Source organism: Aedes albopictus, chromosome 2 (assembly GCF_035046485.1).
Source record: "Aedes albopictus strain Foshan chromosome 2, AalbF5, whole genome shotgun sequence".
Classification (NCBI taxonomy): Eukaryota; Metazoa; Arthropoda; class Insecta; order Diptera; family Culicidae; genus Aedes; species Aedes albopictus.
The window spans coordinates 90,383,416-90,410,451 of NC_085137.1; the positions used below are offsets into that span (position 1 = coordinate 90,383,416).

The window sequence follows — 27,036 nt, forward strand, 5'->3', positions numbered from 1 at the left end:
GTCCCTAGTGGAATTTCTTCCTTGATCTATCCAGAGATATTCACAAGACTTTCTTTCAGAATATCTCTCAGATGTTGTTGCAAAAATTCTCCTAGAGTTTCTCTCGGGGTTCTTCTTGCTGATTACTTCCGGTGTTCCCTTCTGAACTTCCCTAAGAGATCTTTCCGGTATATCTCTGAGAATTTCCACATGAGTTATTCCTGGGGTTTCTACTAGATTGCCTCCAAGAATTTCCTAACTATTTTTTTACGATTTTTCTACAAGTGTTCCTCCTGGCATTTCTTCCGAAGTTTCTCCAATAATTTCTTCAAGAAATTTTGACCGGGATATTTCCTAATTATTTTGGCGGGGTTTGTTTTGAAGTTTCACCTGAGGTTTCCCTTCGGAATTTCTCCCGATTCTCTCAGGATAGTTCTTCCTGTGTTGTTGGTCTTGCGATGTCTATCAGAGTTTTTCTGGACTTTCTCCTATGATTTTTTCCGGATAGCCTTATAGAATTTTTGCAGGAGTAATTGTTGATATTTATCATGATGTTCTTTCCGTGTTTTCTTTCAGTGCCTTTTCCAAGCTTTTCATCGTAGTTGTTTATTGGATTTCTAGCAGTGTTCCTCAAGGATGTTTTCGATCATCTGGCAATCATTTGACTCATTTGTCTGTATCTCAGTTCAGAAGCCTAATAATAAAATGAGATGTTTACGGCGTAAAAGTGTTAGTACCACCTACTCATACTAAACGATCGAATATTTCGATCGTATAGTATGAGTAGGTGTTAGTAGCGCTCTCACGCCGTATATGTGAGAGTTAGGATATGGCGTCCTTGGTAATAATTGTAGGAAAAATACTTATCTACAAGTTTGCCCAACACCTCATTTCAGTATTATGCTTCTGAACTAAGCTATAGATAAATGAGTCAAATGATTGCCAGGTGATCGAAAACATCCTTGGTTTCTTCTTAGATTATTTTTTTACATTTTTTTTTTCGGATTTCCAAATTTCTAACGTAAATTGTCTCGAGATTCTGGGCGTCTTTAATAGTTAACCCTGGAGTTTTTATAGGCATTTTTCCAGGAGTTTCTATTGAAATGTCTTCTGGGATAACTTACGAAATTGCACATAAGAAATTCCTGGAGAGATATCGGAAGCAATCCGGTTGAAATCTTGCGAGAAACTCCGCAAGACCAGTTAGAGATCGAGGGGAACTTTGGAAGAATATCTTTATCTTTATCTGTTTATTATGCCCAACTGACCATGTCTAGGTCTTATTGAACTACTTATATCTAAATTACATTTAGCAAACAAATAACAAAACGCCTACAAAATTTATCAATCATCTACAATATACCATCTACAATCTATCAAAATAATCACTAATAGCTTTACAATGATGTACAAAAGCAGCATACTAAACATATACAATAAAACAATCATTCAATCTTAAACTTAAACATTCAAATATCATCATCAAAACATACATTAACTATTTTATTACAACATATTACATCATAAAGAAAAAAGCAACAAGCATATACGCTACGCCGATGTAATTAAAAAAAAATCTTCATTAGCATGGTTTCCAAGTATCATTTGAACGGTTTACAAATTCACGAAATTTTATTCCTTTCGGCCAAGTACATTCATTTAGTGCTAACGATTTTAACTTTGTATTCAAAACGATTTTGAATGAAATGAAATCAACCGTGTTAGTGCATTTTCCTTTCGGAACAAGCTTCACTACATCTTTACAGGACAATATTGGGGCATCTAGAGAGCGTGATACCATCACACTAATATCTTCTTCAGTAGCGTTTCTATCAATGTTCGTCAAATACAGAGAAAACTCTTCACTATTAGTTTCAGTTTGTTTTGATGTGCAGCCAGTCATATTACTTCCTTCATGGAGTTTAGGCGATGAAACGGGCGTCGAATGTTGGTACGGTATAATTGGATCGTGTCTCCGAACCACCTCTGCAAGCATTTTGACGACTTCAGCCACTGTACTCTTTAACTCATTAATTTCATCTTCTAACGGACGAGACACCTCAGTGTTGGTAGCGGCATCAGCATTAGTTCGCTCTCGATATCTGCAGAACAGCACCATACACGGATCGCAAATCCAAACAATATTATTCGAAAAGGCACACAATTGATCTTCAGTCACGCCAACACAGTCTGCGTGAAACGATTTGGCGCACTTTCCTTCGCACACTGTATAGAGGTCGGTATCTACATTGATGGCAAGAGTGCATTTCTCGCAATTCTTCTTCATTTCTAGGGTCTGATGGGCATTTATTGCGCTAAATTGTCGGATATAAAAGACAGTTAACTAGAAAATCTCAGCACGGCGTAGTAAAACAGGCAATGTTGTTCAAAAACAGTTCACTTTTACAATTTTCGCGTTATTTTATCACAAATAAAATACGTTTCAAAGACAGAGCGAAAACCAACGACGGCGATACGATAGCGTTTTGCGTTTTGCGAGCTTTATTAAAGTGATATGCAGCCCTAGGCTGACTCGTCTCTATAAGAAGTTCCTAGACGAAATTCTGCAAAATCCCATGACAAACTAGTGGAAAACTATTCCGGAAAACCATTAATGGAAATTCCTGATAGTACTCTGGGTAAATTTTGGAAGGATCTTCGGGAACAATCCTGCGAGGAACTCTGGAAGTATATCGCCAAAAGTTCTGTAGAAATCCTGAGTGGAATTCTGATAGGAATCCCAAAACAATTCATAGAAATCCAGAAAGAACACCGAAAAAACCTCTTGTTACTTGGGCTGGAAACTTGAGAGAAATGGAGTGTTGGTGATCTTCATCGGATTAGTGGCGCCTCGCAACCTCACTTCAAATACGATCCAAAAATTAGTAATTTTCACAAATTTACTATCAGAAACAAAAGGGAAATAACCAAAATTACTATGTTATATCATTCTACATCTATTTACAAGCTCTTGATCATGAAAGTTTTAATTGTTTACTTGTAAATAGGTAGTTTTGAGGTTAGATAATTGTCGTTGTATCGAATCTACTAATGCATAGCTTGTAACCTCTTGCTGTATTATGAATAAAGTTTCTACTTACATTGGCTCATCTATCTAAGTTTAATGACTACAATGACTGTCTAGGAGTGTCCTATAGTGTTACCCATCGGATCTACAAGCGTAATCACTGATCGACTGGAACATTATGAATGAAATTCATGCTAACACAGCCTCATGCAGCTATGTGCTGTCAAATGGTGACCTCAATGTCTGTTTGAAGGTCTCCAAGAACTCCCTTCAGTAAAAGTCAATGGATCTACAAGCGTAATCAGTCTGAAACATCTTGAAGTTCTTTACATATTCACCGAGATCCCCTAAAACACGAAAACCCCTCTGAAACGCCGTTAAAACCGCTCTAAAGCACGCTCTGGGTCTCTCCTGAAAGCCTATGAACCCCTTGAAACCTACGAAAACGCCCTGAAAGCCCTTTTAAAATCCCTCTGAAACTCTCTAAAATGCCTTGCTTGCCTGGGCCCGTGGCGCAATTGGTCACACGTTTGCTTCATAAGCAGATGGTCATGGGTTCGACCCCAGCCCCGGCACTTTCGCCTATTGCTCTTTTCCCTGAGAGCAGCTGACACTGGCCCTCTTCTGAGTCCATGGCTCAAATGGACCCGGATACATGGACATTGGCGAGCGGCAACTCATAACGGACCCCCTTTCGGACTGGAAAAAGGAACAATCAACATCCTCGTGCTCATCATTCTACCATGATAGGGTAGAAAGTGAAAGCAGCGCAACGGCAACCAGTTCGATCTAGTAGAATTACAATAGAATACATTTAGGCGCTGTATAAATTATAAGTACAGCTTCCAATTGGAATCGCTCACGCAGTGCCCAAGTGGGCAAAAGAGGTTAACGAACACCAATTCCTTATGCTTATGTCATCGGCGGTCAACCACTGGCACGTGTAACTGAGGTGCGTGATTTGGGCGTCATTCTGGATACTGCGATCACCTTCCGAGTACACTACAATGACATGATTTCCAGAGCAAACACACAACTTGGATTCATGTTTAAAATAGCTGACGAATTCCGCGATCCTCTATGTTTACGATCGTTATACTGCGCTTTGGTCCGATCTATTCTTGAATCGAATGTGGTAGTGTGGTGTCCCTATCAGTCAAGCTGGATCGCTAGGATTGAAGCGATACAACGAAAGTTCGTGAGATACGCCCTCCGTAATCTACCATGGCAGCATCCTATCAATCTTCCAAGGTACGAGAACCGTTGTAGATTGCTCGGCATCGAAACTCTTGAACAGAGAAGGAAGGACGCTCAAGCTATTTTCGTGGCCAAAATTCTGCTGGGAGAGTTGGATTCTCCTGAGATCCTTAGCCGAATCAACATTTATGCTCCAATGCGAGTACTTTGCCAACGTGGATTTTTAATGCTTGAATCGAGAAATTCAGGCTATGGAATGCATGAACCAATCCGGTTCATGTCTGACATTTTCAACAGTGTACACTACCTGTTCGACTTCAACACTTCCGCCGAGTCGTTCAAACAAAGGCTGCAGGATAGCTATCGATAGCTCAGAAGCTGAACATACTCTGTGGAAGAAACTATTTTTTTTTTATTTTTTGTGTTATGTGTAATGCTTTTATAGAATGACTTTATTATTTGTAACAATTTAGTTTTTAAGGCATTTTTGTATTTTGTTTGTCTATGTTTTGTGTATATGTATTCAAAAGATGCAGGGTTTTTAATGCCTATTTGAGTGAGCCGTATGATGTAGGCAACTCAAAAATGATTTTCCCAGCCAGGCTTCATTAAGGCTCTATGCCCGATGAAGGTCAAAGAAATAAATTAATAAATAAAAAGTGATTAAAGAATAAAAATTGCCCTGCTTAAATACCCCTAAGGCTCACATGGTAGATTGGAAAGCCCCTTTCAGCTCCGGGAACTCTCTGAAACACCTCTGAAAGCTCCCTGGAACTCACCTGAGAGTCTGTGAAGCCCCCTAGAATGCATCTGAACCACTCTGAAACGTCTCTGGTGCCCAATAATGGAAGAGAAGTTATTAGACCGTTTTGAATGTCACCATCCTGATTGAACTTATAAGTTTGAAAAGACGTAGGTAAATAGAAAAATTCTGACTCTTCCGGTAAGGGTGTCCTCTATGTACGCGGTTCGCTATGTTTACACTTTGTTTCAAATTTAATATTCCAAACTGCAAAGATTGTTAACTCAAAATTGATGTTGTCGTACATACAGGGTAAAATCTCAGGTATATTCAATTTCGTATCACCTTCCTTTGGACATAGAAAGCACGGTACAAATCAAAGTCCTACAATGTGGGATTACTGTATCAAGAAAACGAACAATGAAGTACTTAACATATCGGCAATCGTAGAATCTGTCCCTATAGCACACGTACTATGCATATCGCATATAGGGTTTGTGTGCCATCAATAATCTCATGCTCCCAATTTCATCCTATTCGAAAACAAGCGATCACGGCACCGATTGATTCCGTTCTTTTTGTTTTCATGCGTGCTCACTTCTAACAAAAAATACAAAAATAAGAAACAAAACAAACGGCGCGTCAATTCTTTGATTTTCGTAGGATGAAAATGGGAGCCACATGCTTAATAAGGGAACCAATACCCTATCTACTAGTCATATCGTAAGCATTCGCACGTGCCGCATAAAATCACTCGGCTGGTCGCACGCACCAGCTATTTTCAGAGGTATTAACTCCATCCAGTAGTGGTACAAACGAGAGCAAAAAAAAGGAAATAATGCGGAAAATCAAACAACGATCTGACGCCAGTGAGTCGAGAAATACCTACATACCTACTACCAAAAATCGAAACTATGAGGCTATGACTCAACCCATCTTCAATTACTTACGTCTTTCTGGTCACTGGGGTGTCCTTCAAAGGAGGAACCATTCATTTTTCTGTGTGCTTTGCTCTGGAATCGTTTCGTGAGAAGATGTATCTTCCAGATAGGAGCGTCCATAAACTATGTAACGCTTTTTGAAGGATGGACTTTTGGGACGATTTATTGAAAAGAGTCGGAAGATTCCATGCAAAACGTTTGTCATCAAGAGTTGCGAATGGAAAATTTTTGTGTGGCGTAATTTGTTGACGTTCCCAAAGAAAGAAACAAGTGTTTCAAATCATTTCACGCGTCACCATTATACCTACCGACCTACCTATCGCCGAGAAGATGAACCAGCAACAACATCAACAACGGAGCAGCCGCACAGTTATCCGATATAAAGCTGGAGATTTATTGTTACGAAAGACCAATTTAGCCGGCACACGCTGGTTCATATGTATTTATGCGGAGATGCACCACAGGCAATTGTTGGGACGAACGTTGAAGAAAAAAAAAGAGTAAGAGTAACACCCCGAGAGTCTCTCCAAGCTGATTGAAAGAACCTTGAAAGTAGCGTAGCAAAACACCATCATCGTCACATACAACACCAAAGTAGGTACACAGAAGCTCAGTCTGGCGCATGGAGGCTAGACCGGTGTTGTTGGTTGGCTGGTGTGGTAGAGGTGGAGTAGAAGAGACTCTTCTACGAACGCCACAGTGCGCCAAACGACCGACCGAGCTTTTAAGCTGAAGTGCTGTGGACTAGACCTAGAAACAAGCTGCTATGGTGATGCTGGAGCTGAGGTCACTAGTCGGTGCACTTGTGTACAAAGACCTATGATGCCTGGGTGGGTTGGGGGAGACCTTTTTATATAGCGTTTAGTAGTGAAAAAGAATAGAAGTATCAAGTTTAAAAGTCGGTGAGCTGTTTCCTTCGACTTGAGATGCTATTTTGTTGGCTATAGAATAAAAGAAACAGTTCTCTTTTCTTGGTGCTATTTGAAAGAGGAGGTGAGTGGAAATTTAAGCTCACTGGATGCACATATAAGCTGTTGGATAAATTTGTTAGCTTTACAGTGGCAAAATGAGATACTAGATTTGCTTGTATGAATCTTAGATAAAAGTGTCATATTACAGAACAGGTAACACACAAATAGGGTGCCTGTCGTCTCTATGTCAAATGATAGATTAGTTTTTATGCTACAGGAGCAATATAGAAACGGAGCCATAACCAGGGTCTGGGTTCTTTTGGGCAGGAGCACCTATCTTGGGCACTTGCTGTTATATCTCAGTCAATTTTGAACCGATTGACTTGATTTTTGAGACACAATCAGATACGCATATTATCCAGCAGCCATGTTCAAAAATTGAAGTCAATCGGTTTGAAATTGACTGAGTTATAGCAGCAAGTGCCCAAAATAGGTGCTTCTGCCAAAATGGTCCCAGACTCTACTTTTTTATTTATTACGGCGTCTGCCCATATTAGGAACTATATGCACTAATTATGGACACATTTTCAGAAAAATGATTTATTTCTATCATTATTTATACACATTGTGAAGCAGTGTACACTTAGTACAACTCGTTATTCATGCGTCTGCCCTACACGCCATTTTCTTGTTTCTCACCGAGAATTGTTCGCAGCTCAAAAACTCCGAAAGTATATCGGTCTACCTCCATTAAGGACAAACTTGCTAGAATCCCAAAAACGGCCGCCACAATGGCCGACTTTGGCACCTACTCACGATTTTCAGGGCACAAATCTCTTCGCAAACAAAACCAGCGCACCTGATCTTCTTATTTTAAGCTTATTACGAGTGAGCAAGAACAGAATAATGAAATGCATTGTTGTGTGAAGTTTGCTTCTTGAGATTTGTACGTTTGAAGTTGTGATGCACTGTTGATGCGGGATTTCAAGACGTTTGTCCTTAAGGTTCACGTCTCGTGACCGTAGAGAGCAACCTGAAAAATCAGCGTCTTAAATAGAGCGAAATTCATTGGCGTTTGCAATTTGCGGGACCTAAACTGGTTACGCAATTCGGAAAAGGCCCTCTTCTCACTTCACGGGAAACGTCACTGTCACATGCCACAAGTGTTCCAAAGTGATACAAATTTTTCAACAATCAACCACTACCTCAACACTAACTCCACTAGGCCTGCCTCTGTCTCTACTCGCTATCATGTACTTCATCTTGGAAGAGTGAATCGTCAAGCCTATTCTCGTTGTGTCTCTTTTTAGAAGAGCATACTAAAGATACTATAGATTCCATAGACTCGCCAAAGCCAAATTATCTTTTCACTGAATCGTACGCTGCTTTAAAATCAAAGAACAGATGGTGAGCTTCAAAGTTATATTCCCGAAATTTATCTCGGATCACCCGCAAGTTAGACATTTCCACCGTCTTTAAGGGGCCTTACGAAAACTAGCCTGGTATTCGCCGACAAAGGACTACTCAGAAAAAACGTGACAAGATATGCCGAATTTAAAAGGGTAATCCTAGGTGTAATTCCTCTGTAATTGGCACACTCTAGTCTGTGCCCTTTCTTGTAGATTGGGCATATAAGACTATCCAACCAGCTGGTAGGCAATTCAGGGTGTCTACAACCTGGAAAAACCTGGAGAACCTGGAATTATCAGGGAATTTCTTTTACCCTGTGTTGCGACGGAGTCTCATGTATTTGGGTGAATCTGGCAACTGTCCTATCCAATAGGAATTAATTGAATTGAATGTACATATTAGAATTGTAAAGAGATTTAGTGTTAAGTTGAGCGTTGAGTCGAAGAGTTCGTTAGAGATTAAGAAACTATCATGTAAGTAATTTTAAGTTAAAAACAGTGTAAAATACTAAAAATGAATTCTATTTAATATAGCTTTGAAGCTGCCGTAAAAACGCTGCTTTCAGTATGTGTTTCGTTAATCCGAAAGGAACTCGCGCCAACAAACTTCAATGATGATACTTCATCAAAACAAAGAGGTCGGTATGGCTACCCGACTGGACACCATCAAAAAGCAACTCGAAGAGTTGGAAGAACGGAAGGCGCTATGGCGCAAACAGTGCCAGGATGAGGAGAAGCGTATGAAGCTGGATTTCGAGCGCCAACTAGCGCAGATTGAAGAAAAGTTCTCCAACGCGATGGAGAAAATTGAGTTGGAGTTCAGTGCGAAAAAAGAGGCACTAATATGCAAACATATCGGGAAAGGTGTCCGAGAAGAATCGACAATAGCAAGGTCCGATTCGTGCGACGACAAACGCCGGTTACAGTTTGCATGCTCCAACGATTCTAATTCAATCACCACGAAATCTCATCCAGATGTTGCCCCTCCACGAACGCAAGTTATCCAAAGGCAGCCAACTACATGCGATGACAACAATAGCATCCCGCACACGGTCCCCTTCGTATCGACAATGACAACAACCAACCGTTCTAACGGTTCTAATCAGAATCAATCAGAACACAGTGCGCGGGTTGCTCCTGATCCGATAGAGATGAAAGTGAAACAATCGACGGTCAATGTGGCACAAGAATGTGCACTAGTGAAGAAGGCCCCCGTCGTCGTCGTCAGTGTTGAATGCAACGCTGTTTCTAGATGTGTTGTTTTCGACCCGGGTGGTGCTTTGTATAAGATCACCACACCGATTGTATTGCACAGTGGTACAGGAAGGTGTTATTGGGGACATTTAATGCGGGACATTGTAATCAAAATGTACAAAGATTTGAAAGATCATAAGAAGATATTTAGTTACCAGTCTCACGGGGGGGGAGAATGTTGCGACGGAGTCTCATATATTTGGGTGAATCTGGCAACTGTCCTATCCAATAGGAATTAATTGAATTGAATGTACATATTAGAATTGTAAAGAGATTTAGTGTTAAGTTGAGCGTTGAGTCGAAGAGTTCGTTAGAGATTAAGAAACTATCATGTAAGTAATTTTAAGTTAAAAACAGTGTAAAATACTAAAAATGAATTCTATTTAATACTAGCTGTCCCGGCAAGCTTCGTCTTGCCAAGCTGTGGTGGTTTGACAACTGTTGAAGTCATCGCAGCAACGCACTCTAGATTGATTTTATTTTTAATCACGCTAAATTTGCTCCCGGTATATGGAAAATCAGTATTTTCACAATTTTCATATCTTTTTAACTGATTTCCGTAAGTTTTTCTACATATAAACACAGCCACCATGAATACGAATCAAACCCTGCATAAGTCATCATGATCGGTTCACCCGTTCGTGAGTTTTGTTGCCTCAAAGGGACTTCAAACTCATTTTTATATATATAGATAGCATTGAAGCTGCCGTAAAAACGCTGCTTTCAGTATGTGTTTCGTTAATCCGAAAGGAACTCGCGCCAACACCCTGAAAAAAAAACCTGGAATTATCAGGGAATTCTGGAGTCAATCAGAGAATTTTTGATAGTAAGGAATTTTATTGAAACTAGTTTGAACTTGATCAATATAAAATTCTTTAACAAATTCTGGTGAAATATATTGAACCATTGCTGGAATAAGTTTCTGCAGAACTCATAGAGTTGCTTTTAAAAGATCTTCGAGGGGAGTTGGCAGCCGATGATGGGGATCAATTTTTAATAGTTTCTTATTGGCTTCATTTTGAAATAAAGCTGAAACGTTTCGATATTATTTTGGTTACTGGTGGATCTTGGAGAATTTCTAGAAGAAATTACCAGATTCTTAAAAAAACACAAAATTTTCGTTTAGGATTTTTTTTTGGGAATATCTGACTTATTTCTAACGGAAATCATGAGTGAGAGCATTGAGACGTTCTCTGAAGTAGCTAGCAAAAATCTCCATATAGGGTAACTCGACAATTATTGCACACCTTGAAAGCTCGCCAATTTTTGCACACTTCATGCTTTTCTTATGTGCCAAAATTGTGGAGTTTTTAAGGTGTGCAACAATTGGCTATTTACCTATATACTAATTTAAATCAGAAGCCAGTGACACATCTGAAGAAATTTTTAGACTGTAATCCAGCCTTTACAAATAATCGAATGAAGAACCAGAAGTCCCGGGGGCCCATATAGCCGAGGCGGTAAACGCACGGGTATTCAGCATGACCATGCTGAGGGTGACGGGTTCGATTCCTGGTCGGCCCAGGATCTTTTTGTAAAGGAAATTTCCTTGACTTCCTTGGGCATAGAGTATCTTCGTGCCTGCCACACGATATACACATGCAAAATGGTCATTGGCAGAGGAAGCTCTCAGTTAATAACTGTGGAAGTGCTCATAGAACACTAAGCTGAGAAGCAGGCTTTGTCCCAACGAGGACGTTACGCCAAGAAGAGAGAGAGAGAGAAGTCCCGGAAAAATGTTTGACGGGACATATCTCCATATCTCTACCAGAATATAAAAAAAAATCTTCAAACAAACTTTCAAAAAATATCTTAGGAGTACACTTCTTATTTACCATGCTAATGATGATAGGAGTGAGTCGAATTACCAAAACAATTGTAAGTCTAGCTTCTGCTGACACTCCTTAAGAAGGCCTGACGTAATTGCTTGTATAACTTGTAATAGATTCTTTTAGTACAAACCGTGAGGAAATTTTTAGAAATTAAACTCGGCAAATTTGTGTGCGACCTATTGGAAGTATTGCTAAAGAATTCCTGGAAGAGTATCGTGCAAATCCCTGATTATTCTTAAATCAATTTTTGACAAATCCCTTAAAAAGAATGATTGGATGCTTGAAGAAAAGGAGTAGTTTTCAATAATAGTTTGGAGGTTTTTTCATAAAATATTTAAAAAAATATATACCGTATGCGTGATAATGTTTGCACCATCGTACAAATAAGGTACCCATATCACCTGTACACACAATGTTCTGGTTTTTATTGCATGCACGTAAGCTCTAACTCTATATCACAATAGTTCTAAAATCTGGACGCAGTGATCTTCATCCGACAAACGAGAGAAGCTCTAACTCATATCACAGTAGGCTGCGGGTAAAAAAATCCGATTTCTTAAGTTTAAAATTTGCACCATGAAGGGGTAGCAGCGGTAGTCGGAACTTGTCCACGCGCAAATGTTAAAAAAGACATTTCAGGAGTGTTCAGGAGAACCGTAAAACAGTCTTAGACCGAAAAAAAGCAAGGGCAACTATTCCCGAAGGTGTCCACTGGTCGTTCAAGGTTAACATGGATTAAGAAAGCTATCGCTGCCACCAAAAATAAGATTTGAGTGAATTATATGCGGTCAATGAGAAAAATGGCATAGAAACGCGAAATCAGCGACTTAACGGCATGGCATATCGAAAAGGAAAATTACGGTGGCTTATATGATCCTTCGACTTTAGAAAAAAAGCTTAAATTATTACCAATGGCATCCAGGAGCTACGAGTAGCGCCATACAGGTATGTTCCGTTTTTATCAACACGGTCCGCGATTTTCAGTTGACAAAAACGGAATAGTGATAAAAACGGAATAATTTTTTTTGACAAAATATTTTGCAACATTTTTATATGAATTGGAAGATTTACTGTAGAACACATTCCAAAAGTAGAAATTTGCAGTTTATTATGAAATTTAATTGTTTTTTGATGTCTTTTAGCACATCTTGGTTGCACAGTTCAAATTACAGTTTTCTGACTGTGACGTCGACAAGAGGTTTTCACCACATTTGTGACCACAATTTTGGAAATTTATGTTCGTTGAACGCAAGAATGACAGATATTACAGCTCCAGTACCTGGATCGACGTTTTAAAATATGACATACTTCATGAAATGATTAATCTTCAGGAACGTAATTTCGATATCCTAACAAAAAAGGATATGTTTACTTCCTTCCGGAAGGCATTTCTCCATATCATCTTGACAGATTCCTATGAAAGTTTCGTCTAGGATACTTCCAGGAAATCTCCAGGAACTTTTCGAAGCAATCAATTGTATTTTCTCCAGAATATTGGATTCTCCAAGAAGTTCCTCTAGAATTCTTCCAGGTTACCTTGTACCATGCCGCTTGTTTATTTTTTGGAATTCGATAAGAATTTTTAGAGAAATGAGGTTCTGCCTCTTATGATTTCTTCAGAAATTTCTTCTCGGATCAACATAGATGTCTCTTTTAAAATTTCTCCTAGAGTTTTTTAGGGATCCCTTCAAATATTCCACCAGGAATTGGAATTTATTACCCATCCTTATGTTGGGAACATCTCGCTGACGTGGTGTACGGTTTGGGTCTAGAATTACCCTAATGCACAAGGTGGGCCAAGAAAATCATTCTGGGATTTTTTTTTCTGCTTTATAGATTTGCCAAAATTTTACTTTTGAAATATAGGAGTTTCTCCGTTTCTTTAAAATTTTCTGTGGGAATTCTACCAAGATTGCTTTCTGAAATCCCTCAAGAATTTTTTTCTGATATTTCTCCAGGGGTTCTTTCTGGGGTTTCTCCAGAACTTCTTTCAGGAATTCCTTCAACAGTTTCTCTAGAATTTCATCAGAAGTTCTTTTTTGGATTCCTTACAGATTTTCTTATGATATTTATTGACTTTTTTTTGGTATTTATGCGCAGTAGAAACAACTACACCTACTGGAACTTTTATAATGAATAGTTCCAAGTAGTTTTCCAAGAGGATTCTATCTTTCATCTTTGTTATTTCCCCACGATTACTAGATGAACCAGCCTTGGGCTGAAAATCTCGGTAATAAAGACAATATGTCAATGATAACTGTCGCCGATTTCTTACTGGGTTTCTTGGAAATCTCCCAGAAGTTTAGTCTAGTAATCTTCTAGGAGATCTTTCCTCCAATCCTCCAGAAGTTTCTTCAGGGAGTCCTCCTGATGTTTTGTATAGAAATCTCCGGGAAGTTATTCCTGAGAATCCTCCAAAAGTTCCTTGTGGGAATCCTTGGGAAAATCCTCCTAGGAGTCCTGTATAAGTTCAAGAAATCATCCAATTGTTCCTCGAGGGATACTTTCAGAATTGATGGGATTTCTGTAGTTTTTTTTTTGAGAATCTTTAGTTTTTTTCTTGGAACCCTTCAGGAGTTGCTGGAGAAATCCCCAGATCGTTTCCCAAGATCCTAGACATAGAGAAACTTATTTCTGAAAGACTTAACTCCTAATTCACCAAATGGAACTTCTGAATTATTTCCTGACGATTTCTCAAAAGAAATCCATTAAGGAATCTGGAGGAATACAAGGTAGAATCGCTAGCAGGAATGTAGGAGGCAATGATACACAGTTGTTCTCTTTTCAACGGTTTATTGGGTAATGGTCATAAGTCCTTGTCATTAGCTTAAGTCAGTGCCTACGTTGTTTTAGACTTATTCACCAATGCCTACTATAAGGAATGACTGAAGAAAACCAAGATTGCAGTTTTGGAGCAAACAAAAGAAGAAATCCCGGATAAAATTCTATAGGAATCTCCAGTTAATAATATAGCTGTTTCGGCGTGGAAAATTTGGACAGCATATCGAGGATGACAAGAGAGATCTCTGGTAGAAATTTGAGCCCCGTCGGAAAGAAATAGCGACCAGGAGAGAAGAATTCAGCACATCGCATAAGTTCAAGAAAATCGTGTAAAAAATTGCGTGAAATTAGTTTCACTTAAAAAAGTATTGTAAAAAGATTATAGTGTAAGAAATCAGGTAAGGACAGGTAAAGAAAGCCCTAAACTGTTTAAGTTCTTGAAGAGCATTTGAAGAGGCAGGTCATGTTCAAGTTGGTACGTAGAGCCATAAAGAAGAAGAAGAAGAAGAAGAAGAAGAAGATGAAGAAGAAGAAAGGATAAGATAGATCTTTAGAAGGAAGTTCTTGGAGGAATACCCAGATGGACATCCTGGAGCAATCTTTGGGAGGGACATTAATTGTGCCCTAACACAATAGGCTAATGAAATAAAAAAATGGTAGATTATCCATGGTGATTTTTTTATATTGCCGGATAACCGAATCCGTCCTTTGATGGCTTTATATGCACATCCCATCTATTATTGATCTATTGATTAGCTACTCATGTCACATTTGGAAAATGATTTAGCCATTTTACAAAACGACAACATTGTTGATGATGATATTGATATTCACGTGTTAACTCCTGCCACCTCCTGTCAGATTTTCAATAATTAAATTGACTAGGTTTAATTTTTCTATTGGACTATTGGTTTAATTTTTCTCATGTTCTAATATGAAGTTAAACTATGCGTGAGAGAAAGCATGAATTAACATTATTTACAGCTGAATTGAAAATGTGTTGAAAGCTATTGTGGCGTATACGTGTTCTATGTCATCATTGGTAGTTGTTTCAAATTCATTCATGAATGCATTGCCTCAAGATAATTGTTAAACTATAAATAACTCGTGTTCGAGGGAACACATTAGACAAAAAATTTAGTGTTGACAAAAACGGAATAAAATGTTGACGAAATCGGATAGTGACAAAAACGGATAGTGATAAAAACGAATAGTGACAAAAACGGAACATACCTGTATAAGAAAGTCTTGAATTTGCCCGAACGCAACCTCCGTTTTTTCGATTTCCGAAAAACTATCGATCCGTACCAAATTCCAGAATCAATAGTTATTATAACTTTTGTTTGTGTGTCAATGTCTACACCATGAGGCAATGTCAAAATAAAAAAATAAATTCAAAAATTGTTAATCTTGACTTTGACACTACCACGGATACTTTTCGACATTTGCGCGTGGACAAATCACGAGCTAGGTTGCCACTTAGTCATTATGCAAGTGTTAAACTAAGAAAATCAACACTTTTTATTCACAGCCTACTATGATATGAGTTATAGCTTAAATGCCTGCAAATAAAACCAATACATTGTCTTCACAAGTAAAACTGGAATTTTATTTAACGATGGTGCAAACATTATCACGCATACGGTAGTTCGATGGAATGTACACTGAAATAAATTTTGTTGTGGAAATTACCGATTCCATAGTAAAATTACTAACCGTACCTATGATTCTCAACCGACAACAAAATATGTTAAGTTCACTGAAATATGATTGAAGTAACAATGCATTGCAATAAATTTGACTAAAAGCGTAGTCGCCTCTACAACAAAACATTGTCAACTTTCCCTGGACACGCATCTTACAACACGGTATGGTTAAAAATACATTACCCAGCTGTTAATTTTAGATTATTTGTGGTAATGCTAACAGCACTGCTAGTTAAATTGACAGTGTTTTAGTGGAATTAACAGGAAATAGCTGTCGGTTGAGAATCATAGGTACGGTTAGTAAGTTTACTATGAAATCGGTAGCGCAGACAGACGTTCAAGTTTGACTCAGCAGCTTGTGTAAAAAACATGGCCGCCACAAATTGCCAAGTGGCAATCAGCGAACAGATGGCGTTAGCGACGTTCATATTCAATCGCTGCCTCACATGTGCGTTGCGACGGTTGCGACCAACAACTGTCACCACGGTAGTCTTCCAGCCGGATGGCGGGAAAAGACCGCACGTATTGCACGTGTCGCCACGTCGATGGTTTGGTCAAAGTCTCATTTATCTATTGTAAGCACAATATATTCGACGCTCACTCTTTACTTGTTTATAGTAATGGCAAGAGAAGTGCCACACAAATATTCCTATTATAATGATTTATAATAATAAGGAACATAAAAATTGTAAAAATAACGTTTGATGAATCGCGTTGGTCACAAATTCATGTAGACCGGTGTAAATCCCAATGTGCAAAAATCAATCTGAATCGATTGGAAACGAGACAACGTTCCACCAAACGTTATCACCATTATGCTTTGATCGCGTAGCGTTATGGAAGGGACTGTTTTGGATAAACACATAATCCAGCGCGGAACAAACCGCGCGTAGTAAACGATTAGTCCAGAGCACATATTTATAGACAAATCATTTGCTTTCCACTTCCCTGATGCTACTACGGTTATGCTTGGCAACGGAAATCTAGCGCAAGATCAATGTCAATGTCAATTATTAAGCGTATGATACGCACCCGGTCAACACGAAGTCGCATATGATGTGGAATAGGATGCTAAAGTGGAGGCCATATGCGTGCATGCTTCCATTTACCTGCGTGTAAAGAGTACGCATATCGCCTCCACTTTTGCATCCTATTCAACATCATATGCGATCGTGTGTTGGCTGGGGCAGATCGCATACATTCAGAACATTATAGGGAATGAATGATCAAGTTGTATTGAATGAAAACGTTTTCATATTCAGGATCAATCATGATCTTTACTACGCGTTTTCATATTCAGGTTCATTCATGATCCATATGATGCAAGAATTCTAGATGTGTGGTAGTACAGAAATTAGATCGATTCATGTAGGCATCTCCGGCAGTGTGTAAAAAATTCGAAGGTTGAAAGTGAAGATTGACATTCTCATTTTTTCATTCGTGTTTGGCCACATTCATTGTCAGCTGAATGCCTGTCTTTTTTCATTCAATTCTATGTCACGAATATTTTTTCGCACGTCGTAAAATACCGAATTTCTGTTAACAGACGCACAATCCGACTTAATGGACAAATAGAGCAGTTAATTAGTATTCTAATTAACTACTATACACAAGTTTTGAGGTGATTTGAAGAGTAATCGAGAGTTACGGTCTAGTTTTATTTCTCAGTGAAAATTGTCAGTGACAGAAAAATGAATGAATAAGTGAGAAAATTCAGTCACCAAAATGAATTTTATTTTGACCCCTCTGATGAGAATTTTCAAAATTCAAGTTGAATTTCACTCACTGAAAATGAAAATTTTAAACTCTGATCTCCGGTAATACGCATGCGTGAGATGAATTATGCGATCGGATTTGATATTGCGCACTCAGATAAAGACTTGCCACTTATACATAAGCACTATGATTAAGCAATATTGTGAAACCCTATTAAACCAGACAAGCACCGCTAGGATTACAATTGTATGCAACTATCCATGCTCACCACTAAGAGTTAATCCAGGAAAACTCTAATCTATTGCAGAGGCTTAATTGCTGAAAAGATTCTCAACTCGGCTAAATTAATTGTAAGCAAGATTTGCTTGGAAGGTTTATAGCAAGATTATATGTATGCAAGTTAGAATCTCGATCGATCATGGCAAATTAATGATGTGAAAAGGATGAGCATACTTTCTGGACGGCACATATACAAATGGAATAGTTTTCCACAGGATCAGGAAAAAAACATGTTAAAAAGAGGGTGCGAAAATGTCTGGACAGGTTTGGACGAGGGTATATAAGGGGACCCCGTTTCATGAATAAAGCATTCGCGGTAGATTCTAGTACGAGTCAAGTCAGACTCTTTGTTTTGAAATATCCGAAACCACCTAATTCTCTTCGGGTAACCAGTCCCTTTTGGAGGAGAATTTTGTTTTAGAACTAGCCACAGAGTGGATCTCTTCGGGTAGCCAGTCCCTTTTGGAAGAGAAGTTCAACTTTAATCCTCTTCGGGTAACCAGTCCCTTTTGGAGGAGGATTAAACCATCAGGGAACAATCAGTGAAGCTCTTCGGGTAGCCAGTCCCTTTTGGAGGAGGCCACTGACCTTGATTATTATTGTCGTGAGAGTTTTTGAGGTATGGAAATTCTGTATCTGCTCGACGAGAATAAAGAGGAAATCCTTCGCTTCCTCTAGGTTGAACACTCCCTCACAGCACGCTAATAATGTTTCCACATAATTTGTGCAGAGTAAATGACTTTTATTTAATGTCTAAAATTTTTTGCACAAATTAGCCCAAGACTCTTGTAAAATATTTTACACATTATTACTTTTATTTTACATAGAGTTGCTTGAATAAAACTGCATTTGGATGAACTTCACTCGCATTGGGAAATCTTTGTGACGCAAATGTAGGAATGATTTTGACAGTGTTTGTTTTGATTTTATTTTTCGGTGGGTGGTGAATTGGGTGGTAAGTAAGCGGCTGGAAGCACGTGGTTTCTCAAACTGTCAACTACACGCGACTGCATTGTGGCAATCGGTTGCCTAGGTGTCGCTAGTGAAAATTTACATAGAAAATTTGAATAAATTTGTTCGAGCTAGAACGTCTGTCTGCGTCGGTAGTCTCTACAACAAAATTTATTTCAGTGTAGAATACTCTAAATGATTTTTTTTTTAATCTGTAGACTTTTCAAATAATTTTGGAATCAGACTTGTTAAGAATTGTTTTCATGAATGTCGACAGTGTCTATTGAAGTGCTGCAAAAACTTCTCTATTTACTTTTAATTATTTAATAACCTAAACCAGCACGCCGGATGTTCTAATTTTAAGCTGTTTACAAGTGAGCAAGAATAAAATGAAAATTGCACTATCGTTGCAAGTTTATTTCATGAGATTTGTGCATCTAGATTTCTGGTGCAAGGCTGAATTGAGAATTCAAGAAGTTTGTCCTAAAAAAGACCTTTGTACCAACTTTTATATGAAATCCTATAATGAATTATTTAAGAAATCGCCGCATTTTTTTTTTAACTGCTCCATTTTTGTCAGAAGTTTAACCTGAATTAAATATAGTAATGCCGCCGCAGATTTTTTCTAACAAAATTCAGCAAATTTATCTGCTTCGTATATAGCAAATTTGATGGTTCGTTCAAATCACTGGAGTGGTTATTATGTGAAACTGGAATTATTTTCTAAGAACTGGAAAAATCAGGGTATTTTATTTTTGCAAACGAGTAGACACCTTAACACTCGAAAGCCTCTCTAGAGCCCGTGAAGATAATCTATCTATCTAAAACCTCCTCAATCCCCTCTGATACGCCTTTGCATTTTCCCTGAAACTCATTTGAAAGCCCTCTGAAACCCCCTTTGAGACACGTCTAGAGTACAAAGATGGTCCCCTTCAAGCCGCTCGAAACTTCTCATGCACAAATATGTGAGATCCGTCGAACTAAATGATCTGGAAATGCAGCTCGTAGATTGCTTACTTGCAGTGGTTCAATATGCCCCAGTCAGGCTCGCTAAACGTGCACTACGCCATCGTGTTGCGCCTTAACATAGGAGGGTTAATAAACTATGTATTCAAATACTAATAGAACACTATGCTAAGAAGCAACCATTCCCTACCGCATTTCCCATTACGATAAATTTCTGGATTAACCCGAAATCAAACTCATTATGGTATTTATGGTAACCCGCGTGCTTACCACTTCGACAGTATAATTAGGTATAGAGAACATATTGTTCTCAAATAATGATATCATTAACCAGAATAATGCAGCTAAATGGTTTTTATTTCTTAAAATCGATTTGTTTGTTTGATTCAAGTTTGAACAGCTCTTTAATTTGCTGTCGATTTTATTTTGTTGCTCTTTCTTGGGACATCAATCATTTAAAGGTAAAACTTATCCGCCCTTGCTCGACCGACACTATCCTCAACAGCAGTGATGCAGTGAGTAGTGTCTGTACTTCATCGATTTTTTTGCGAGTTGTCAATGACAAAGTTATAACCATATTGATATAGATAGCTACATATATGTATACGTAGCAATATTTCCAAGTTTACGAAACTTGATGGTTTTTATGCTATCCTTGCCTGCAGCGCCGCTTTTGGTCCTTTGTTGTACATTTTCCTGTTTTTGGAAGGCAGCCCAATAGGTAACAGCGGCTTGCCTTTATAGGTACATGCACTCTTTATCACTAGAAGGACGAGAAAGATGCCAGTTTCATTGATTAGTTGGTGTTCGTTAATTTAGTCATGATAATCTGAAAATTCTTTTTATCGAAATTCTATGCATAGTTTGTGCAGCTTATTCGCAATAGATAATCAAGTATCTTATCCCTAGGAGTCACCATATGATGTCTGTCTCATATGTGTAGGCATGTCTAGGACAGGCACGAGTATCATTACATTCAAAGCAGAATGAATTTGGTAAAGTTTCCTTTATTTGAGCTTTCTGTAATTTATGCATGCCACTCGTATGTAAATGTGCATATTTTAACAACTTACCAACATGTGGCGGGGGATTGGAAAGGCATGTATCACCCACAGCACATTATTCCAGCGCCAGAAATTTTCCATTTTTCATCACCCACGCTTGAACCGTGAACCTATGAACTGAGGGCATTCTGTGGGTTGGTTTTGATGTTGTGGCGTGGTATGGTGTATTTATCCTGACGCATTCCTGTCATCGGCTTCATTCCATGACAACCCAATCAATTAACTATTTTTCCGTGACCTCTGTTCGTTGGTCGGCTATACATTATTTATGGGAGAACACCCACACGCCAGTTGTGTTATTTATTCACCAATGTCCTGTACTTACTTTTGTGGTCGGTCGACTATGTTGACAATATTCTACCTAATCACTGTTAATTGTGTCCATTTCAGTCCGGGGTTTATCAGTAATTAGATTATCTACCGAATGAGCTGTTAACACGAACTTAATTTACAAGCAGTTCAACACAGTCGTTTATTGATGTCCTCTCTTGTATTATCCTGCGTGTTTAGGCATATGAACGCCGCTTCCCAACCTGCCCCCAGATGCCAATCGTGCTGGACTGTGAAGTTATCGATGATGCAGAAACAGACAACGGAGCCAAGCGGGAAACGAAACGGCGCTGCAAACTGGCCGTCGATGCACCGTATTTGTTCAAGAAAATCATCGGTATCGATGTGGCTTACTTCATTCAAACCAACTTCCTGGACATGAAGGCCCGCACGCTCAACATCGAAGCCATCAACGAGACATTTTCGTCCAGAATCGAAATCTTCGAGAAATGTCGCTACTATGCGCACCCGGAAAATCCAGACTGGACCTGCTTCGATCAGGTGGCCACGTTGGACATCAAGAACTTTTTCGGGTTCGAACATTCGATGGAGAAGATGGGCATGAAACAGTACTCGCAAACCACTCAAAAGGGCAAAGAGATTATCGAATTCTTCATCAACGAATTGAAAAAAGAAGGCATTTCGCATGTGGACAGGTGAGTGACTTGAATGGGTTTTTTGGCCACTAGGGCATGGCTCTTATTCAAAAGTTATAGGTGAGCGCAGTAAATCCAGTGCAATTAACGTTTCAAATCGTAAATTGCGGTTTGTTGGTAGGTAATAATAAATACTCCAGATGGAGCAAAATGTGTAATCCGTGTTCTGTACAGCAGGATGGCCACCCAGTCGGGAATTTCGGGAAAACCGGGATAAGCTCGGGAATTCTAAACCACCGGGAAAAAGTCGGGAAAACCTCGGGAATGTTGCTAGCCACCGGGAATTTCCAAAATTCTAAAATTTGTACAGTATCCAGCATAAGTACGAGAATCTGTGGGAAATACAGTTAACCACTGTTGAATTTGGGTAAAAACTATTCTTGGAAATCAATATCATGTCGTCGAGTCAAGACAATTGAAGTTAATCATAGTGATGTTACCTAACATCATAATTTGAACAAGACTGGTTGGGACACATACACATATTTATAGATTCATATGACACTTATGCGTTCCAGGATGTACATGTTCCAAAAAACATCAAGCGTCCTATGAAAGTTTTATAAAACATAACATTTTTTTAACAATCTCTAGGAGAATACTTGATATAGCCTTTGTCCTTTGAGCGAAAAGTCTTTGATAAAATTTTAAATGAATGAATGAATTGCTGCAAGAAGAAATTCAAATTACAGGGTGTCTACTACCTGGAAAACCGGGAATCCTCAGGGAATTTTATTTAACAGGGAAAAACCTGGAATACTCAGAAAATTTCTGGAGTACCCAGGGAAATTTTACTTCGATAAAAAAAAAACATTGGGTCGCATGAACCTGGTAGTAAAAATCCATATAGAAATTTCACTACAAGGATGTTTTCCAGAAATTCCGTCAGTATTTCTTTCTGGAACTTCTTTAAAAATACCTCCCGGAATGTCTCCCAGGATTTCTTATAAAATTCCTTCCGCATTTTTGACGCTATTTTTCTTGGTATTCCTTTTTGGTTTTTTCCGGAAAGGTATACTCCCGGATTCCTTCCAGGATTCCTGAATTCCAACCGATTTCTCCTGGAGTTTTTCACGGGGATGCTATTTCTTCCCAGAGTTCCTCCAGTGTTTTGCTCAAAGAAATCTTCGTAGGATTTCTACCAGAATTTATCCCAAATACTCTATAAGAATATCTGTCGGGATAAATCGTGGAATTTCTTTCGGCGCTCCTCATGGAAATTTTACCCGATTCCTTCCGGTGTTCCTCTTGGGACTTCCCCAGAAGATCTTCACAGAATGTCTTTCAGAGTTGCTAAAGGAGTTATTCCTGGGTTTTCTACTAAAGTTCCTCCAAGGGTTTCTGAAGCAGTTTTTCGGGAGAGATTTCTATCATTTTTTTCCTGTGATATCCTCAAACCATTGCTTTGGGCTTTCTTATGTTCTTCCTAGTCTCCTACAGGAATTTGTTAAAAGTTTTTGCGAGGTTTATTTTGAAGTTTTACCTGAGATTTTTCTCGGAGTATCTCCTGGAACTTCTCTCAGAAGATTCCTTCCGATATTGGTCATGAGATGTCTCTCAGAGTGTTTCTTAATTTACCCTGAATTTTCTTCTAAGATTGTTTTTCCAGAGTGCCTTCTGGGATTTCCACAGAAGTTATTGTTGATATTTCTCATTGAATTCTTCTCTTGCATTCTTTCAGAGCCAGGCTGTTTCTTGTAGTTGTACCGGGTATCTGAGAGTTTTTACAGATATTTTGTGCATTATTCCCAAAGTAATTGCAAGGATTCTTCTACGGGTTTTCCTCAGAATGTCTCATGAGATAACTTACGAAATACCTTATAAGAAATTCATGGAGAAATATTCGAGGGAATTCAAATAAAATATTGCGAGAAACTCCGCAAAATGTTACTGAAAATATCTCGACACGAACTTCAGGAAAAACCTGAGAAAAAAATGAGACATCTCGAAAAAAGTTCTAGGTAATAGTAATCCCGAGAAGAAATATTAAGGACATCCAAGGAGGAATTCTGAAAACCTCATGGAATCCTGAAAGCAGCTGCGGGCAAGGTTCCGCGAAGAAAACAAGAGGAATATCGTAAAACTATCGTAAAAGTCCAATAGTTTATGGATAGCTGTCCCGGAAAACCACTAAAACAGACATGGACACTGCCATGGCTTCAGCCGGCGGCTGTACCGATTGAACGAAACTTAACACGGAGTGGCTACGGATAAGAAGCTATTCTCGTGAAAAATTTCATCGCTCGGAGCGGGAATCGAACCCTCATCCACCCGGACTCTAATCGCATGGCTACGAGGTTCAACCAATGACATTCTTGAAGAAACTTTGAATAATTTTGGATGGATCTTCAGGAGGAATCCAGCGAGAATCTCTGAAAGTATATCGGAAAACCTTTACAAGAAATATCGGGACGTACTCAAACAGATATCTCGTGTGAAAGAATCCTACGGAGAATCAGGAATAAACTTTGGATGAAATTTCAGGAATTTTTGAAGAGTAGGGGAACTCACGTATTTTCGGCAGTTTTGTTCTCTTCGTCATGAAGGTTTTTTTTTTTTGAAACCTGTTGAACTCAGAGTTGGCATCAAATCCTTCCCAACCAAGCTGAATATGATCAAGTTTCAGGCAATTTGGCCGGCATAAATCCCTCATGACGAAGAGAACAAACCTGCCGATGATACCCTTTATAATTTTTAGAATATTTGGGTTGTTTTATAATTTATTTAAGCTTATAATTCAAAACTTTCAAAATTTCATCAGGAAAAACCTGGAAAACTCAGGGAATTTTATTTTGAGTTATGAGTAGACACCCTGAATTAAAAATTATTAAAATCTGGATGAGTTATTCTGGTGAAAACATTCTTACAATTTAAAAATAGTTAGTGAAAAACATTTGAAAGAATATTTGAAGGGATTTTTAATATCTGATGGAATTCCTCAAAGCACGCCCAGTGTAGTTCATAAGAGTATTTCTAATATTTTGTTTGAAAGATTTCTGTTGTTTTTCATGAAGTTCTTTGATGTACTCATTTGTTGAACTGGTGAAAAAAAAAATGTTCGGAGAAAGCCGGAGTAAGTTCTCGGGAACATCCCTTTTTGGCGAAGCATAAGTGGTAAAACTCCTGGTTCAATAAATTCTCGAGAATTTTGAGTATTCGTAGTTTCTAGTTAAACTACTAATTGAAATTCTCACGGGATTTCCAGTGAGTATTCACAGGCATCTGGAGCAATATAGTTGTATGATCTATGGAAATTAAAAAAAAATCCCAAATTATGAATCTGCCTCTTCCTTTTTGGGGGAAATACTTTCTCAGAAACTAATCATTCAGGAATTCCTGGAATGATTCCTGACATATTTGAAAATTTGATTAGTAATTAAATCTTTGAGAATCGCAGATTTGAGAATCTGCAATCGCTGATGAAATAACTGAATACTAGACTTGATACTAGACGATTATCAGACAAAATCTAAGATTTCTTTGATCTCTCAAATTTTTCCTAGAATTTGCGATTTCAGCCTACGTAACCTGCCTGACTTTCTGCAGTAGCCATTTACGCTACCATAAAGTTTGCCACTGGATTTCTACTAAATTACCTTAAAAATGACCATCAAAAATACTACACGAAAGATTTCCCTATAGATCCCTATCGAAATCGCTTCCAAAATTATTTCACGAGTAATCTTTCCAGATATTCTACTAGAAGTTCATCCAGAATGTTTTTTTTCTGGGCGTTTTGTTATTGCCTATTAGTTTCACAAACGAACTAGCAAAGATTTTTTAGAAGAGATTTTCGGAATATTATTAAGAAATCCACTTATTATTAGTTTTGTAAATTCTTTAATCATAGTGTATTCTCTGAGAATTTCGTCCCCCTCCTCCTCTCCTCTGCTTGGCGTAACGTCCTCACTGGGACAAAGCCTGCTTCTCAGCTTAGTGTTCTATGAGCACTTCCACAGTTATTAACTGAGAGCTTCCTCTGCCAATGACCATTTTGCATGTGTATATCGTGTGGCAGGCACGAAGATACTCTATGCCCAAGGAAGTCAAGGAAATTTCCTTTACGAAAAGATCCTGGACCGACCGGGAATCGAACCCGTCACCCTCAGCATGGTCATGCTGAATACCCGTGCGTTTACCGCCTCGGCTATATGGGCCCCCCTTTTTATTTTTATTTGCTTAAACAACTGCATAATTTGTACTAGTTGGTCATCTTTAAATTTAAATTTAAGAATCTTTAATGAAGATTTCGTAACTTCAATGTCCATCATTGGATACGAGATAAACAACACATGGCTTAGCAAAATATTAAGTAAATTAATTATAAACTTATTTTCAAGTTCATATGAATACTATGTTAAATCCAAGGATTTGAAAATATTGAATATTAATTCTCCTAATTTTTTCTTAGTAAGTTACGTTTAGTTTTCACTGTAAATCATTCTATTTTAGAATCGGGAAAAATTTCAAAAAGCTATCGGGAAAACCGGGAAAAACTCGGGAATTGTGTTTGCCGCTCTGAGTGGCCACCCTGTGTACAGTATTGCTAAGATTACCCCATTGACCAAAAGCTACCCCTAATTGGTTTTATGTGAAATGAATGAGCTTATTTGATTGATTAAACGCCTTTTCTTGCTTCACGCAGATGGAAAGAAGACGAAAGCGCAGAACCCGCGGCTACCAGCACAACAACGGTATCAATTTCCAGCGAGAAACCGCCCCTCACACGCGATAACAGCATACTAGATGCGGACTATATTGCCACCTACTTGGGCCAGCTGTCGCCGCTGCAGGAATCCAAATTGGTGCAGTTTAGGAAAAAGATCGAAGAAACCAACCACGAACGCAAAGTACCCGACTATCAAACGCTGCTGCGGTTCCTGAGAGCGCGTGACTTCAGCATCGACAAGGCCGCCACCATGCTGCAGGAGTCGTTGCAGTGGCGCGAAGAGCACCGCATCGATGACATTCTCAGCGAGTACAAGACACCGGTGGTGGTGGAAAAGTACTTTCCCGGTGGGTGGCACCATCACGACAACGACGGCCGACCGCTGTACATCCTACGGTTGGGCAACATGGACGTGAAGGGGTTGCTTAAATCGGTCGGCGAGGATGAACTGTTAAAGTTGGTAGGTATTAGTGGAGATCGTATTAGAAAACAATTTTTAATGAACATGAACCGTAACTATAGAAAAATCGAAGGTAGGAAATATTCGTCTAAGCGATCAGCTTGTAAAGATTCCAGACATTCCGCTCAAACATTAATATTGTCAGGTCGGTCGCTCACATAGTCT

The 27,036-nt window shown here is 38.7% G+C and overlaps 1 protein-coding gene across 9 annotated transcripts in view; it reads left to right on the top strand.

The window, feature by feature from the left end:
• The window catches only part of LOC109427452 (protein real-time), a 54,845-nt gene that overhangs the window by 20,968 nt on the left and 6,841 nt on the right, over nt 1-27,036 (top strand). For all 9 annotated transcript variants that reach the window (XM_029852616.2, XM_029852615.2, XM_029852611.2 and 6 more), the window contains 2 exons: nt 21,267-21,742; nt 26,388-26,871. In XM_029852616.2, the coding sequence (XP_029708476.1) occupies nt 21,267-21,742; nt 26,388-26,871 (960 nt within the window). The remainder of the gene's footprint in view (nt 1-21,266; nt 21,743-26,387; nt 26,872-27,036) is intronic.